The 17,114-nt window shown below is 39.9% G+C and overlaps 1 protein-coding gene across 2 annotated transcripts in view; it reads left to right on the forward strand.

Moving 5' to 3' along the window:
• The window catches only part of arhgap20 (Rho GTPase activating protein 20), a 51,077-nt gene that overhangs the window by 24,458 nt on the left and 9,505 nt on the right, over positions 1-17,114 (forward strand). For both annotated transcript variants that reach the window (XM_034885475.1, XM_034885476.1), the window contains exons 3-13: positions 5,626-5,802; positions 7,046-7,195; positions 7,492-7,533; positions 7,803-7,887; positions 8,066-8,143; positions 8,626-8,692; positions 9,240-9,449; positions 13,271-13,461; positions 14,291-14,455; positions 16,066-16,175; positions 16,732-16,921. In XM_034885475.1, coding sequence (XP_034741366.1) covers positions 5,626-5,802; positions 7,046-7,195; positions 7,492-7,533; positions 7,803-7,887; positions 8,066-8,143; positions 8,626-8,692; positions 9,240-9,449; positions 13,271-13,461; positions 14,291-14,455; positions 16,066-16,175; positions 16,732-16,921 — 1,465 coding nt within the window. The remainder of the gene's footprint in view (positions 1-5,625; positions 5,803-7,045; positions 7,196-7,491; positions 7,534-7,802; positions 7,888-8,065; positions 8,144-8,625; positions 8,693-9,239; positions 9,450-13,270; positions 13,462-14,290; positions 14,456-16,065; positions 16,176-16,731; positions 16,922-17,114) is intronic.

The raw sequence follows: 17,114 nt of genomic DNA on the forward strand, positions 1-17,114 counted from the left end.
ACACACACACACACACACACACACACACCATCCAAAAATATGACCTCATACTTCAGTCTTGAGGCTTACAGTCCAGGGTATTACAGGTTCAAACTGGAGTAATAGGTCCCCTCCTCTTCAGGCAATAAAATGTATACTGCAGGGACGAAGGCCTATAAAGCACATAAAAACATGATAGGCTGACAGGCTCTACCTCACACTCACTGTCAGCCACAGTGTCACCACAAACTGACACGTACAACAACCTCTGTGTCCATTCTTCTTGCATCCTAGGACACAGACATATATTTGTTTTAATACAGTTGTTAAAATATCACTGTATTTATTGAATTGCAATTTTAATCTCAACCTGAAACCCGAGTTCTAACTTGCATTAAACTTTTAGAAAAAAAAGGGAACAATTTCTCCGTTTGGGTCTTTTTTAGTCTTTCATTTTTCTGGTTGTTTAAGGACATTTGGATCCAAAAAATGACAACATTGGAAAAAGGGAAGCGTTTTAATATTCTGACCTCATCCTCTCTCTCTCTCTCTCTCTCTCTCTCTCTCTCTCTCTCTCTCTGTATGTGGCTATATAGAGAGCATTGCATGTCAGCCAGGGATGACATTATAGTTTGCCTATGGAAATGATCTGGGGTGGTGAGTCAGGTGGAAACAGGAAAGAAGCAGAGGGTGGAAAAGATGTGAATTAGTCCGTTTGATTTTAAAAATCTGTTGGCGTGCTAGAGGTTGCTTGGTAGCTGGTTAATTTCTTCATGGGCAGGACGATGGCATCTTCTTTGGATTTTCCATAGAAGAACTTATGCGTGTAATTTGAAATGTTTTGCTCATATTGATGAAATGATGAATGTGGTTTCCCACAAACTCCACTCATATTTTTTTCCCAGTAGCAGCTAGCACCTGCATAACAAACAAATTCATGTCAAATGAAGAATGGGCCATTACCTATTAAAGGAGAATTCCGGTCAATTTCAACACATAGTTCTGTTGTCTGTAAATTTTGAGTGCTGTCAGTAGCAACAAAAATGAAAACAATTGGTACTTCCTACACCTAGTTATCCTCCCGCTAGAGTTAGCTTAAACATGGCAAGTTTTAAATGTGCTTTACCCTCTAAACATGTTCAAAATGTCATTAAAAGTGACTAGCAATGTGCAGTGATTCCTTCCAAGTGAACACAGGAAATCTGACTGCTGTTGTTGTGAAAAGAATGCATGAAAGTTGTGTTAATTCAGCTGTTTAGTTCTTGTGTTGATATTGCAAGGAGTGCTTCGGGACCGTCTACAAACTGCAACACCAAAAAGAGATACAAACATATTTTCAAAAATAAGCATATGCTTTTTTTTTTAACTAGCAAGGAGACAAGTTATAATTGATTAAAGTTTGGAAACACTACCTTTTTTAATCATTTAATTGATAGCCTACTTGTTTTATCTCTTCTCTGTGTTGTAGTTTGTAGACGGTCCCTAAGCTCTCTAACTGCAGTCTCAACACCAGAACTAAACAGAGCTGAACTAGCTCAACTTTAATGCATTTCTTTCACATCTGCAGCAGTCTGATTCAATGCGTTCACTCAGAAGGAATCACTGCACATGGCTAGGCACTGGTAATGACATTTGGAACATGTTAAGAGGCTAAAAACACATTTAAAACGTGTCCTGTTTAAGCCTGCTGGTGTAGGCAACAAAATTCTCCTTTAATTTTCTTCCTTTACAAGAACACATATACAAAAATACAAACATATTCAATTAGTTATAATTACAGTGTAATTTAGGAATGTATTCCTTGTGCAATTACTTTGTCATCTTTACTGAAGTTTTGTTGTTTGCTGTGGATTTAGGAGATGGTACAGACTGGTGTGTTTCTCTCACTGACGCACACACACACACCGAGTTGAGCAGATTGATACTTATATAAGAGTGTGTCATTGCTGCCCTCAGGGATTCAGTCCGCTTGGTCAGGGTGGAACAATTGACAGCTAAGGTGATGTAATAATTCAGCACATACTAATTAGGCCATTAATTAAGCTATTTGGGTTAATTAAAGTATTGATATATCAAAAAAACTGATAGCAGAAGATAAAAGGGTGAGAGTAGAGACAAAAATTGGCTGAGAGACAAAAGTGAGATGATGGGACATGTCAGCAAAGAAATAAAAGTTAATCAGAGTGAGAGGAGAATGAGAAAGTGGCAGCTGTTTTTCCAGCTGTTGTCCTCCTGGGTGTGGATTTACAGGTGCTTGTATGTTTCAGGTCAGTTATGATTTTGGTCATGTCATCATGATTAAGACTTTACTCATCTTTCCCATCCCAGCCTCCATGATTTACGCACTCATTGTGTGATGCAACGACTGCAGGCTTGTCAGCCCACATGAAAGATGCAGCTTACTGCGGACGAGTCCACTATTGCTTCTCTTTTTCTTGCTGAAGTTTAATTTGGACAGCTTTACTCAGTGAAGAGTGTGTTTTCTTTGTTATCCAACTTAAAACTTTGGAAGTTGTGTTACATTGTACAAAATTTCTCAAACCAAACCAATGTCATGTACCATTGGTTGTATTTTCTAATTTTGCTAGTCTCTAGCTCTACCTCTTTGAGTAACTTACATTTTAGTTATTTTATATTGTGGTTCTAATCCTATTTGAGGGTCAAAAGATAGAGAGCCCTTTTGGACAATTTTGTTTTGATTTTAGGCTTTATAAATTAAATAACTTGTGAATGACCTGCTTTGTGATTTGTGCTGATATGATCAGCCTTTTATATACAAATTGTGCCCGGAGCTGTTTAATTATACATGCTAGGGTATTAGTATGCTGTGTTGTGTGGTTCATTGTTCATTCAGTAGCCACTTATTGTGTTCCAAAAAGTCAACAGTTCTCCCAACTTGGTGCTTTTCCTCAACAATGGTGGCCATGTATGCGGGCAGGCAGAGCATTCAATTTATCAACATCACATGATGTACAATGGCGCCATTAGCTGCTCATCAGTCCGATTCAAAAGACAGCCGGCTCAGCTGTCAATCCCACATTCAGGAGGGAGGCATGTGTGGTGAATACGGAAGACGTTGTCCTTTTTTTTAGGGCAGCAAGATGTGAAAGGGGCTTTACAAGAAGATTTGTCCATTTGTATTAGTGTGCGTGGGTGTGGGCTTTTCTGACATTTCCAGGATCTGCAAGGACAATACGAACAAAGGAGGATGTGTTGATAAACTCAATGGGAATTTTTTAGACTTTTATCCTGGTGCAACTTAATCAAGGAACCCAAAAATCCTCCCAACGTCCCTCCCTTAAGCTTTTTTACCCCTGTGCAGTCCTTCTGCAGTGGCATGAGGCGTGACAGTAAGAAAGCAGTTAGCGCCATGTTGAGAGATCCAGTAGACGCTGTGCTTTGGTGCTTAGTAAGAGTCACAATTTATGTACAGAGACAACTCTGAGGCTTGTCACAGAATGACACTGCTGAAGAAGTAGACACCAAAAATGAGGATTTACATGTAAATACTTCTCCCCGACAAAGAAAGAAAGAAAGAAAGAAATGTTTTATTTGAAACAGGTGAAGGGTGCATGAGTTATGTACATGTTTTCAAAGTATACCACATGTATTTTCTTTCTTCCAGGAATAATGGCTGATTATTTTGCAACTGTTGATTCTGCAATTGTTGTAGCAACATGGTGTCTTGTCCTTGTACATAGTACGTATTGAACCTAAAGAATGGGACAAATTTCCCTATCCATCTCCCGTTTTTTACTCTTTTCAATGAGTTGTCATCTCCCGGTCTTGCAGGACGATGTGTCCCATCGAGCATCAACGCTTAATTGGCTACATTCATCGTTGTTTAATCAAATTCTCTCAGCCCCCTTTCATTTATTTTTGGATGGCACACAAAGACGGACTAAAAAGGGAAGCACTCCAGCGTAGTCGTCTGTTCTTCGTTAATTAATTACGTAACCAATCACTTATGCGAGCTGAAAGGGTGGGGATGAATGAGAGATTCCGAGCTTTTCTGTCTTCCCAGCAAGACTTGGGACTACTAAAGGGCACTTTGGCGAAAGTTACCGACAGCATTGTGTGTGTCCTCGTGGGTATGAAGGATATGCACGTGTAAGAGAAGGAATGAAAAATAGGAAGTCTGTTAAGAGGTGAGTGTATACATGCGTGAGAGAGCGGAAAAGTGTGTGCATGTTTGTGTACATGAAAGAGACACAGAAAGGTAGAGACAGAGATAAATTTGGATATATGTGCGTGTTAGTGGAGACTTAATTCTTTTATCTGGTATTGAAGTGTAAACAGGAAAGGATGGAGGTCTCAAACTATTTCCTCTTCCTTCCAAAAATTCCCCTCTGTTTACATCGGTCCATGAGTGGCACATATTGACACTACGGAAACTTAAGATATTTCTCAAAGAGATTCTGTAGCGAACAAACAAGGAAGTATTTTTTATCCCATTTAAGAATGGAGAAAAAAGAAAAAGAGGAAACTGACAAGACAATATGTAAAAACAACACAAATAAGGTTTTTGAATGAACGGTTCTTTGCAATATTAAGTGGCAGTTATTCACTATTTATCTCAAACGTACCAGTAGAAGTTCCATTGATGCTGACAGGAACTCCTGTAGCTCCATCACAGCTTATTGTGGCTGATTAAGTTAACAGAGCTATCTTTGTGCTGCTCCGATACATGCAAATAATAACACATTTGTAGTCAAACAATTGCAGTGCAATGTTTATTTTACTCATAATGCTTGATTGTGTGTGTGGTTCCAACTGTGAGGAATCAGTTAAGGAAATACAGGAAATAACAACGTAAATATTTCACTTTAGGACATTCATTACGCTGTACAAGCAATTTGGACATTTGAGCTTTTTTAAAGCCTTTTCCAAGTTGGGTTCACCACAACATTGGCGTCATGCTACATGCTTGCTGCTGCCTCAGTATTCTACACTCCGGAGGAGTTTGGAAAATCCCAAGGTGCTAGTACAGCAAAGTAAAAACACTGGAATAAATAAAGATATCTAAATACAAGATATTTATTTCGGTTTAGCAGACAACTACACGTCATTAGATTCAGCTTCTTACTTTTGGCCACTTAGTAATTATTTAATTTGATTGTTTAATGTTTACTGCTATTTAGCTAATTTCCTCCAATGTTGCCACCTATTGAGCATGCTTCAGCGATGGCTTGTTGCGCTGCACATATCTTCTGCAGTCTTAAGTAGCAGTAGTAAGTAAGTGGCTCCATTGTAACATTTAGTAGGGACTCAGTGCCTTGCTCAGTGGCAATTTTGCAGTAATCGTGGATGGAGGTGGAGAGAGTTTGATCATCGGCTGTACTGGGACCTCTTTCTCCTGGTGCCTCATTCCGGATGTTCTTTGTCTCTCTCTCTCGCTCTCTCTCACTCCCCCCCCCTTCCTGTGTGCATGTTGTCCTTGTCTCTTTCTCCCACTTCTACAGTATGTGTTGACGGTAAAGCCCCTTGTGGCAAATTTGTGATACTGGGCAGTATAGATACAATTGACCTGACTTGACTTGAATTTGAGCCTAGCCACATCCAATGCTCAGGTTAACAAACACCAAACACATCCAGACTTTTCCCTTTGTGTCTAATAGTGTGTTTCATCTGTTGTCTCTCCCCCAGGGAAAGCTGCCTGACGCTAGTCAGCCCAGGGTCCTGTTCCCTGGTCCAGGCCTTCCTGGCTGAGTGTCCACACCGCCTATTCCTGGGTCATGTCCAAACACAGCTCAAGAGGGGCCTGCAGACCCAGGAGAGACACCTCTTCCTCTTCAGCGACGCGCTGCTCGTCGCCAAGGCCAAGTAAGTTTCCTTCTGTGTGTCTTGTGAAATGACAGAGAGAATGAAGGAGTCTATGTTTATGTGGTTGTGTGAGTGAAAGCGGGATGGAAAAATGGAGACAGGGAGACAAAAATAGGAAAAAATAGAGCAAAACAAATTTGAGAAACAAAAAAACATTTCATCTAGTTGGTTCTCTAACACTGATAGCAAAACAATGTGTCGAGGATGAAGGGAACATTCTTCTGCTATCTTTCTCTAAATTCTCATTCCTTTTCTCTCCTGCTACTTTTACTCCCCCCTCCTCATTTTATCCCCAGTATATAATTATTTCCCAGCCAATTAAATCCATATGAAGCCTGGCTCAGATCAAAGCCGCACTGGCCTGCCTCAAGCCTACAGTAAGGGCCTCCCTACCCACAAACTGTTCAAAAATAGAATCTTCAAGAGCACATTTATGTTTTTGAAGTCCACATACATGCACTAATGCACGTATATGAACACATAGACATGTAGAGAAGGAAACAGACTTCTGCTCTGTGTACCTATACTTACTGCACACGCACACTCCTCAATAAGAGACACAACAGGACCTCTGTGGTCTATCCTAGGAGTCTTGGGCCAGTGGGTGGAGCTGACCCTTCCAGTACAGAGAGTATTTGCTATAATTGGCCATTACATCGTGGTTGAACACAGGGTGAGTTTGAGGAATGTGTGTTGGTATGTGTGTGTTTGAGCGAGAGAGAGAGAAGAAGTTAATTGATGTGTCTGTGAGTTTATGTGCCTTTCTGTCTGTGTAATAGCAGGGAGAGTATGTGTGTATGCCACATGTGTGCTATGGACCTTTTCCCTCTATAATCACTGATGGTGGATAAATACACTTCTACTGAGTGTGCCTGTCTTAAAATTCTGAAAATAACTTTATCTTTTAGTAATTCTATGCTATATAAAGCAATTCTTGAAGGACTGCCGTATGTTAGAGGTTTTTGGAAAAATGTTCCATGAAGAAAATTAAAAGGTAAAAGGAAAATCTTCGGGGATTTCTCTCTTGCACATATTTCAGTACATACTATTTGATTGATCAGGTGGTCAAAATATTAATAATCTAAAACTATTTGGATAACTAATTAATCATTTAGGTCATTTATGAAATAGAATATAATTTCCTTAGATTTTACAGACAGAGACAGATTAACTGATAATGAAAATAGTTGTCACTGTATTTGGATCCCTACCCTAGTTTAATGGAGCATGCTGTCTTCTGCAGGTCTCCAACTCACTTCAAAGTAAAGGCCCAAGTCCGAGTGTGTGAAATGTGGACAGCCAGCTGCTTGGAGGAGGTGTGTGAGGGAAGTACCAACCCAGAGAGGAGCTTCGTCATGGGCTGGCCTTCCTGCAACTATGTGGTCACCTTTAGGTAACACACACACACACACACACACACACACACACACACACACACACACACACACACACACACACACACAGTACATTAGAAATGTGTTAACACTCAAAGGGAAAAATGCCTTAACTGTAGTTTTATTTTCTAAGATTCAATGTAACTCAATTCATTTTTACTTTGTATAACTTCATGTAGTATGTCTACTTGCATTGCATGACAGTCATTTGTGCCCAGCTTATTTCCAAAAATTTGATTTTGAAATTTGAGATTTACACGGATTATGTTTTATCACTGTCTTTACTCTTCTTTAGCTCTGAGGAGGACAAGAACAAGTGGTTGGCACTCATCAAAAGGTAAATGTTTGGTTATACACTCAGCTACTTAGTGTGAAATGGTTTGTTTAGGTATTTTAACACAGGTCATCTTGCAAATCAAATTTTGCATGAAGCAGAAGGGACTAAATAGAAGCTAGCTCAACGTGAATAAGAATGATCACAGTGTAACTAGTACATCCATTAACTCAAAATGTTAGTCTCCCATATCACATTGCTGGAGATATCTACTTCTATTCAAATGTTATTTTTTATTATAACACTGATCTTTGTTTTTCCCCTGCACACAGTCGGATAATTGAGGGAAAAGAGAAGGATGACCCCAAGACCATTCCTCTGAAGATCTTTGCAAAAGATATTGGAAACTGTGCATATGTACGATTCTCTTCTTTCCTCTTTGATTTGTAATGCTGATCAGCACAAAAACAAATGTTGTTTGATTTTCCCAGTCTGTCTTTAAGTGGGTAATAATGACATCACTGGCGGTGCTCTCATTTATGTGACACACAAACAACCAGATATTTCCATAATGTTACTATAACGTTTCTACCAGGCCAAGACACTTGCGGTCAGCAACACTGATAGCACCACTGATGTCATCCACATGGCTCTGCTGCAGTTTGGCATATCGGTGAGTAACCAAAGACCACTGTAGATACTCACCTCGATGTACAGTGAATATACTTTGATGTGAGGTTAAACATAGCCTATGCTACTTAGAAATAACCTTTGTTAAACATTACCGTATTAGACTGTTCAAACAAAATATTACCACAGTGTGAAGCATGTATACAAAGTAATTGGATTTTTAGACTTTTCCAACAGATTTGTAATATTTTTTTAATGTTTCAAATAAAGATAACAAGTTCAAATTGAATTAAGCATTTACATCAGTCATTTTGAAAAATCGGTTGGCTATAGTGGAGCTGGTTCGCAGAGCAGTTGTTGACACTCTCAAGCCAATCTTTACTGTGACAGAATTCAGTTTCCTGACACCGCAGATGTAAGGTAGCTTAACAGATAAATGCAGGGGAGATGAGGAAAAGTAGCAGAATTGTCCATTTAAATGAAAAATGAATACATTAAACTTAATTCTTGTTTTTTTCTGTCTAGGGCTGCGTTAAAGACCACAGGTTGTGGGTGAACTCCAGTAAGGATGACCCTCCATACCCTCTCATTGGTAAGCCAATCACAAAATCAGAAAAAAGTTGGAAGTTGTCCATTTAAAAAGGAGGAAAAATACTCTTTTCCCTTTAGCTTTTACCTTTTTTCCTTGAAAGATACTCATCCAATGGTGTGAGAGGAGATTTAAAATGAAACTGCTGATTCTTAAAAATCTATATTAATGCTTACATCTGTCACAAATTCATAAAGTTAAATAAAAACGTACTGTCTCATCCCTCCGATGGAGAAATGTGTGACAAGCCAGGCAGTACCAATGCAAAGGGGGCCCACTACTGCATAAGCAGAACACCAACAACTCAACATCTGGGAGCATTTTAGTTACTTTTGTGTCAGAGTGGTATTTCCGTGACATTCTGTTACCATAATCTTTTGTTCTGTAGTTCACACTCAACATCTCAACTCAACATTGATTCATCGCAGCATGGCACGAGTTCTGCCCTAATGTAGATCATATTTGCCATATTTAACTCCACGTCACATGTCACAGACTGTACATACCAGACCTCTGAACTCTAACCTCTAGATACTGATCTCTCATTCAGGCCACGAGTTTCCCTTTAGCATTAAGATGAGCCACATACGGGATGGTGGGAGCAGTGGTGGAGGACTAGGAGGAGGAGCAGGGAGGGATCCAACAAGTCCCACAGACTGTCCAGGGGTGCTGCTGCTGGACCAGTGTCTCCCTCCAGACACCCAATGCCAGTTTATCCTCAAACCCAGCAAGACTGCCCCGGGACAGACTCCACTTATAGGTAAGACAGCTGGTCAGGACTGTCGTTCTCATTCTGGAGGTCAGACCCTTTACATGAGGTCAAATGAGACAATTTTCAGAACACAAAAAAACACATTTCAGAAGTGGCTTCAAATAACTGTGGAACGGTTGTGAAAACACTTTGAACTTGGACTATGTGGCGTAATCAAAAGAAAAAAGAGTTAAAACAACACTGACGAATGTGTTATGTGAGACAACAGAAATGTTTAATGCAAATATATACCGTTTTGCTTTCTTCATTTCTACAACATCAAAGTCTGGCCTAGTCTGGCTCTCATTGTTTTTGGTCTATTCTGAATAAAAAACATTTTGTGGGGAAGTTGCAGCCTCAATGTGTTCCAAGAGCTAATTAGTACACAAACCTTTAAAAATCTGAGTGTACATTAAGTGTTAAAAGTTTAGCGTTTTGGATGTAAACCTGCTGCAAGAAAATAAGAATAACCACTGGTAACATTGAAAGTATGTGTTGTGAAAAAGAGCTGTGAAAAATCTTAAACTTGTTTTCATCAGCACAGCAGTTGAGGTTTCCAAGTAGATGGTTGGTTAGTGACAAGAATCCGTCCATAAATTTAATTCTGTTTAAAACCACAAGAAGAAATACGATCATACAGAAATATTAATGCAGAACAGAAAGTACTTCCTTAGAATTTGTTCCACTTACATAAACCAATTCACTCTGTTTTTGCTCGTTCTTGACACTTAGCTGTGAGGATGCATCACTAGGTGAAGAACAAAAGGAGTGAAAGAGAACGGTGGGAAAGGAGATTTTAGGGGACAAGGGGTTACAGCGGGGGTTAGGAGAGACGCAGACTCAGAATAAGAAAAACATCAGACAGACAAAGAGGAAGAAACCCCAGAAGGGACGGCTTAGTGTGAGAATAGGAAGATGGAAAGTGAAAAGAGATGACACAGCTATTGAGAAAGTCTGAAGGCCAGCGGAGGTGAAGGAAAAAGAAACACAGTTTGTGAGAGATAGAGGGAGAAGAATTTACAGAGGGAGAGAAGGAAAAGGGGACCACAAAAATGGGAGGCAAAGAAAAATGATGATGAGGAGAAAGGAAAAACAAGAGGACAGTGGATAACAAGGATGAGTAACGGGGATTCAGGGAGCAGGATGGAAAAAGAGGGCATTAGTTTTAGAGGAAAACAAGTTGAGGAGAAAAGTGTGTGTTTTCCAGTCAAGAAGGCTGCAGTTTGCCGACCACAAGCTTTGACCTCAGATTCCTTTGCCTCAAACATAACAACATCTTACATAGTCGCTCCATACCAGCCTTGCAGCCATTGAGGCGTTCACACCCACTCCAAAAGCTAACAAAGTTGTGTTTAAGGGGAAGCCATGGCAGAAGTCCCTACTCCGGCATGTATTCTCAAACAGTGTTAAGAGTAAATGTCCCTTTCTGACAGACTGACTGGCTGATGCAGTATATGTCTTTGAAATACACAATTGAGGCGACCCAAGACCCCAACAAAAACTTTTCTAACATTCAAGCTCTGACTGGATTTTTTTTGCCAAAGATGCTTTATTGAAAAGCTGTTCATGGGGAACATGATTAAATAAGCGTATGGCACAAATAACACAATAACAAAGACATATTATTGAATATTGTCTAACCACAAGCAGCAGTGCCGCAACTTTGCTTATATATCTTCTTTTCCAATTTGAAACATGACGATTGAATTCAATGTGAGCTACTTATTGGACCCATTTCACCCGGTACCAAAAAAACATTTGAAATACGGATTTCCAGTACAACTCACAAACCATGATTATGCTATTTTTCACTTTGGTGAAGGTTCACTCTCCCGCGTCCAGCTTGTCAGTGGTCAAAAGTCTGCCTGTCGCAGCGGTAGATCACCAATACAAGTTTACAAAAATACACCATCAGACAGCTGGATGCTCCACTGCAGTGTTGATTTATTAAGGGAGGCTAATCTTGGAGAACCAAGAATCTAACAAAGTTGGTTTATTTATGGGAGGATGTTTTAAAAATAAAAAAGAAGTTATAGAAGAACTAACTGTCCTTCCAAAACCAAATTTTCTGATCTGGCATCTCTATCATCATGACAGTGTTGATCAGTGCCTTCTATAAAAGGCTTATGATCATTACAAAACTGATAGCAGGAGATTATAGGATGACAGATTCTGCCCAGCCAGCCAACGAATTATATCACCTTGTCCCACGCCCCCCAGCCCTCTAAACTTGTTCCGTGACTATAAAGCTGTAATGATGTAATGCCTGATTTACAGCAAGGTCATGTTTTTTTCAATGTGGCACGGCCTGCTGAGAAGTGCAAGAACAGGCCAGTAATTCTGTTACTGTTGAACATTGTTCCAGAGTGTATTTGGGCATTATGCCATCGCAGATCGTTAAATATTGAATTCTATGTGAGGAATGCCACATTTATTTTGTGGGTCCTCCACCCACTGAAAGAATCTTTCGTTTGTCAGAGGAGTCCTAGTCTTTGATACAAGTCACACAGCTTTATTACATAAATGTTATCGTTTCTAGACTTCTGGTGCTGAAGAAGTTGCTACAATTAAACTTCACCGCATTCCCCTTTAAAAGATTTTCTGCAGCTTTCATTAGAATTTCACAGTGCTTATTTTGAGAGAAAGCAGCAATTTATCAAATTTCAGACACTGAACCAACAAATATTTTATATTTAGAGTATTTAAAGTTAGTTGCGTATTTTCTATGCCCCATGAAGGCAACGCAAGTTTGAATCATGGTTTTCTACATGTGTCATTTAGAATTATTAGATAGGTAAATGTTTGCTGTACATTTGCATTAACATGCACCTCACTTCACACCCAGTATGCAGTTTCATAACTGCAGGAACATGCTGAGCTGTTATGTCATACAGAACATGTAGTGAAGAGACAGACCTGTAGAAAGACACTCCAACCCAAACAACACAGGTAGACATTGTGACTTGGCACCGCCTAGAGAATGCTCAACACGAAACACACAGTCACAAGCCTGCAGAGACAAACAGAGCTCTACACATGCATATACTGTAGGCTTTCACACACAAAAGTACACATAAGAACAAATACACACACACACACACACACACACACACACACCTACCTAACCATTTTAGGGTGTGTATATTTGGACGGAATATATGAATGCTGAAAAAGTCTGTAGACTTTTTGGCTAAATGTTAAACAATTCACAACCTGATGTACTGTGTTGGAAAACAACAACAAACAAAGTAAAAATACTAGAATCACCTGCTGCATTTTTATGGTGCCTAAACCTGAATGGTGTTTCTACAAATAACCCTTGTGTTGTCCTTGGGTCAAATCTGACCAAGTTTTGTATATCAGAAATATGGGTTTCTTTTAACATTGGGGAAAAAGAGGCAAAAAAGAAGAGTTAATTTTGACGAAAGTTAATGGTTGACGGGAGGACAACCCAAGGGTTAAGCATCTTGTGTTCACGCACCCCGATGGGTGAGTTTCACAGATTGCCTCATAGGTGTGGTGATGTGGTGACAGATGAAGGAAGTGACATTATGATAAACTTCTGTGTCTAATGTATACAAGTGTGTTTAGTGTTTTGCAGGTCACTGTGTATGGTTTTGCATATAGTGTGAGGCTGACATTGTGCTTAGAGTGGTGCACACCTGGGCCAATGTTTAGCTCCTTCAGTGTAAGGTCATTATAATTGTGCAATATTTTTGATTTCAGTGTGTAAGCAATCTGCAAAAACTGTAACATGCATTATTCCAGCAACAGCAGTTTGATTATATCTGAAACCACAGCTCACCTCTTCCCCTTCTTTCTCCCCACAGAGCCTGGTCAGCAGAAGTCTTTTAAGAGGAAGAGGTCTCTGATCAACTGGCCTTTCTGGAGAGGCTCCAACACACAGCTGGACGGTCTGCCCCTGTCCCCGACCTTGCTGTCCCCCACTCAGGGACGGCTGTTCGGACGACCCCTGTGCTCTGTCTGCTCTCCGGACCACGGGCTGCCCAAACCTATCATGGTGAGACGAGTGGAGGTCACGTAGGCCAGCAAAAGGGGTCAGCACCCCGTCTGGAGGGTCACCGTGTATTTGGGGATAGGGAGAAGTAGTGGTACTCGAAAGTAGGTTCACTACTTACCATTACACATGGTGCTCCACAGAACTCCTTTAAGAAGACCACATTGCTTCTACATTGACAATTTAATTTTGCTTGTTTAGTCTTGCATGGTCGCCCGTCTCAACGGTGCTGCGGAGGAGGGTCTTGCTAGTCCACAAAGCATTCTAGGATGGGAGAAAAAGGTGCTTCGGTTTATTGGCATGTCTTTAAACCCCTCACAGTTGTCCTAGGCCGCGCTAAGCCCCGGATACAATGACGGTGCCTCTGCAAAATAGCCTCAGAAAGAAACTTGTCTTAGTGGAACGTGTACGTTGAAAAGTTGTTTTAGTCGTGCAACAGAAATCTGTTCAGTCAGTCAGTGTTGTGTCCTTTGAGTTCTTCTTCTCTTTGATAATAATGAAAGGGCTACCGACAATACTTTTGATTCATCATATTTGCACAAATGAAATTCAGTTTCTAGGAAGTGATGGCTCACAAACAGACAGCAGGTATTGAGAAAGCTTAATTCACCTAATCCAGAAATCCCTGGATTTCCTTTGGTTTAAAACATTACTGGGGCAAAGTGCTTTGGTGTCAAATGTTAAATGCTTTCTGCTTTTACGGGCAAAGAGCATTTTTTGCTTCTTAGTTCTTAGTTTGTTAGTGATACAAAACTTCTAATTACTCTGTAATGTTAAAAATGTTCCTCTGTTCCATTCTGAATAATAATAAAAGAGAATGTGTCTCCTCCAGGACATGTTGGTCTTCCTGTACCTGGAGGGGCCGTATACCAGAGGCATTTTCAGGCGGTCAGCTGGGGCCAAAGCTTGCCGGGAGCTTCGGGACCGACTGGACAGTGGAACTGAGGACCCGGAGATCACACACCAGTCTGTGTTCGTCATCGCTGCTGTCCTGAAGGTAACTTACAAACACTCAACCACACACAGCTCTGCCCCGCCACATTGGTTTGAACTAGACAACAGAAAGCGGGAGCGACTGATGTGCTTCCAAAGTCACATAAATCCAGACAGGATAATCTGTCTCTGCACAGCCAGGCAGGCTGCCAGTTACACTCACAAGGTGCTGCATTGTTTAGCTCCAGGCCAAACAGCCACCACAGCGATGGGCATCCAGGGAGCAGACGAGGGGCTTTCGGGTTTATACAGAGCTGATTCGTTTCCCTTCTTTGTCGTGTTTTTACCTGTTTTCTGCACAGCGGACAAGGATTGTGCCTCACCTGAGAAAAAAAAACAATAATAAATTAGTCCATTGCCTAATGTTACTTGATGCTAATTTAATTATAATTTAAGTGTTTGACTTTTTTCTCATGTAAAACTACATCATTGGAAGCATTCCTTCAATGATGAATAATGGACTCTATGTAGTCTTTTGCAAATTATTTTACACAGGATTGGGCTGTAGACTATGTGTTATAATAGTGTTGGTCAAGGGATGCTTATGTGTTATACCCATAACACAATTCCAATTCTCAATCAGGATGTACTGTTTCTTTTCTCTCAGGGTTGCACAACATGAGGAAAATATGGGCTATGCGACGACATTGTTGACTATCACGATAATTATATTTTTGGCAATAAATACAATGATATTAAAGGGCACACAGTTCTGCCTTTCTCTTGCTTTCAGTATTCTTCTATAATACAACCAATTACTTGTTGAATTTAAAACAAATAAAAGCAAAATAATTTCTGACATTCTTTTATTGAACAAATCTTTTATAGTATGTGAACAAATTATATATATATATATATATATATATATATATATATATATATATATATATATATATATATATATATATATATATATATATATATATATATATTGCGCTAGTTGATATTGCAATGACGATTAAAAAAACAATATATTGTGCAACCCTATATTCAGGTATTTGCTCTTTGTGTGCTTTTGTCCCTGTGATATTTTACGTTTTGACCTTATTACCTTGATGGCTATATCTAGTAGTAGGGGTTTAAACTTTTAATGTTGTGGCATTTATTTATTTTCTCTATTTGGTATATACTGTATTTTAAATGATGTTGTTGTCTTTGTTGTCATGTACCGTGTGCCAATTTCTTGCTACTGCAGCAAATGAATCGCCCCTTGGGGACAAATAAAGGTTTTGATTGATTGATTGATTGATATCTGTTAATTCCTCAAAGTGTTTCGTTCACTAGATTACCTCGTTTCTGTGGTACTCGGATTCATGTACCTGATGAATGTAATTTAGACCAAAATGTTGCATCTGTTCAAGATGAAATGAACTAGAAGTGTGCAGGAGTTTGTCATTTTTAAGTTATTATACAAAACATTATGCAAAATACAGCTTCTCAAATGCAAGATGTGTGTGTGTGTGTGTGTGTGTGTGTGTGTGTGTGTGTGTGTGTGTGTGTGTGTGTTGTACACGATTGGGATTTGCCATTATTTTTTCTGCATTTTATGGACTAAATTATTAACTAATTTCTTGATAAATAAGCTCAAAATCTAATTTTGTGTTTTGCATCTAGGACTTCCTGCGAAATATCCCGGGCAGTATGCTGTGTGTAGATCTGTATGAGCAGTGGATGGATGTGATGGAAGGCGAGGGGGGGGAGGAGCGGATGCAAGCTGTCCAGAGGTACGATCTTTCTCTTCAAATCCTGAAATACATCCCATTTCTGCCAAAGTCCTGTTGTTCATTTTAAAGTAATAACAGACACCATGTTACTGTCTGTCTCTTGCTAACGAGCACACACAGACACAACAAGTCATACAGACATTTATTATACAGATGGGTGGCATATTCAAGGAAAGACCTGAACAAATGAGTGTTCTGCATGCTTATGGTAGCCCAACACATTACTGTGACACTTTGTTGGTTTTTCCTTTAACACACAATGTTTATGTCTAGAGAGTGAAAGAAAGACACAGGGAGCGTATTGCTTTAGTTCCAGAAACAACAAGCTAAATTCCTTTTGCTTAGGAAAAAACAACAAAAACAAGCAACATGAAAATGTTGGTGGAGAAATTCCTGTGGAGATCTAGAAACAACATGACAGCACCCACAGACTGTGAGGACTAGTAACAAATGTTTTAGGATGGTTTTATGATCCTTGTAGTCATTTCATTGACATGATGTCCATCTCCTCCCATCCTTCCTTCCGGTCATCTCTGTGTAATTCTCTCTCTGTCAGGTTGCTCCACCTCCTGCCCACTGAGAACCTGCTTCTGCTGCGACATGTGATCGCCGTGCTGCATTGTATCCGAGGCAACGCCCACGACAACCAGATGAACGCCTTCAACCTGTCCGTCTGCATCGCTCCCAGCATGCTTTGGGCTCCAGAACCAAGCACCCCCGAGATGGAGGGGGAGGGCACCAAAAAGGTGAGGAGGAACACACAGACACACAATTTGACAGTGTTTTGGGGAATTTGGGGAAATATGATTATGATGTGAAATATGATATATGTATTATGATGATGGATATGAAAAATGGCCCTCAAAACGTTTGGGACCATGTGATGTGTTCAATTGGCTTTCTTTGTCTAACAGTCCAAGTCTAAAAAATTATATTCTG

The sequence above is a fragment of the Etheostoma cragini genome, chromosome 11 (assembly GCF_013103735.1).
Source record: "Etheostoma cragini isolate CJK2018 chromosome 11, CSU_Ecrag_1.0, whole genome shotgun sequence".
Classification (NCBI taxonomy): Eukaryota; Metazoa; Chordata; class Actinopteri; order Perciformes; family Percidae; genus Etheostoma; species Etheostoma cragini.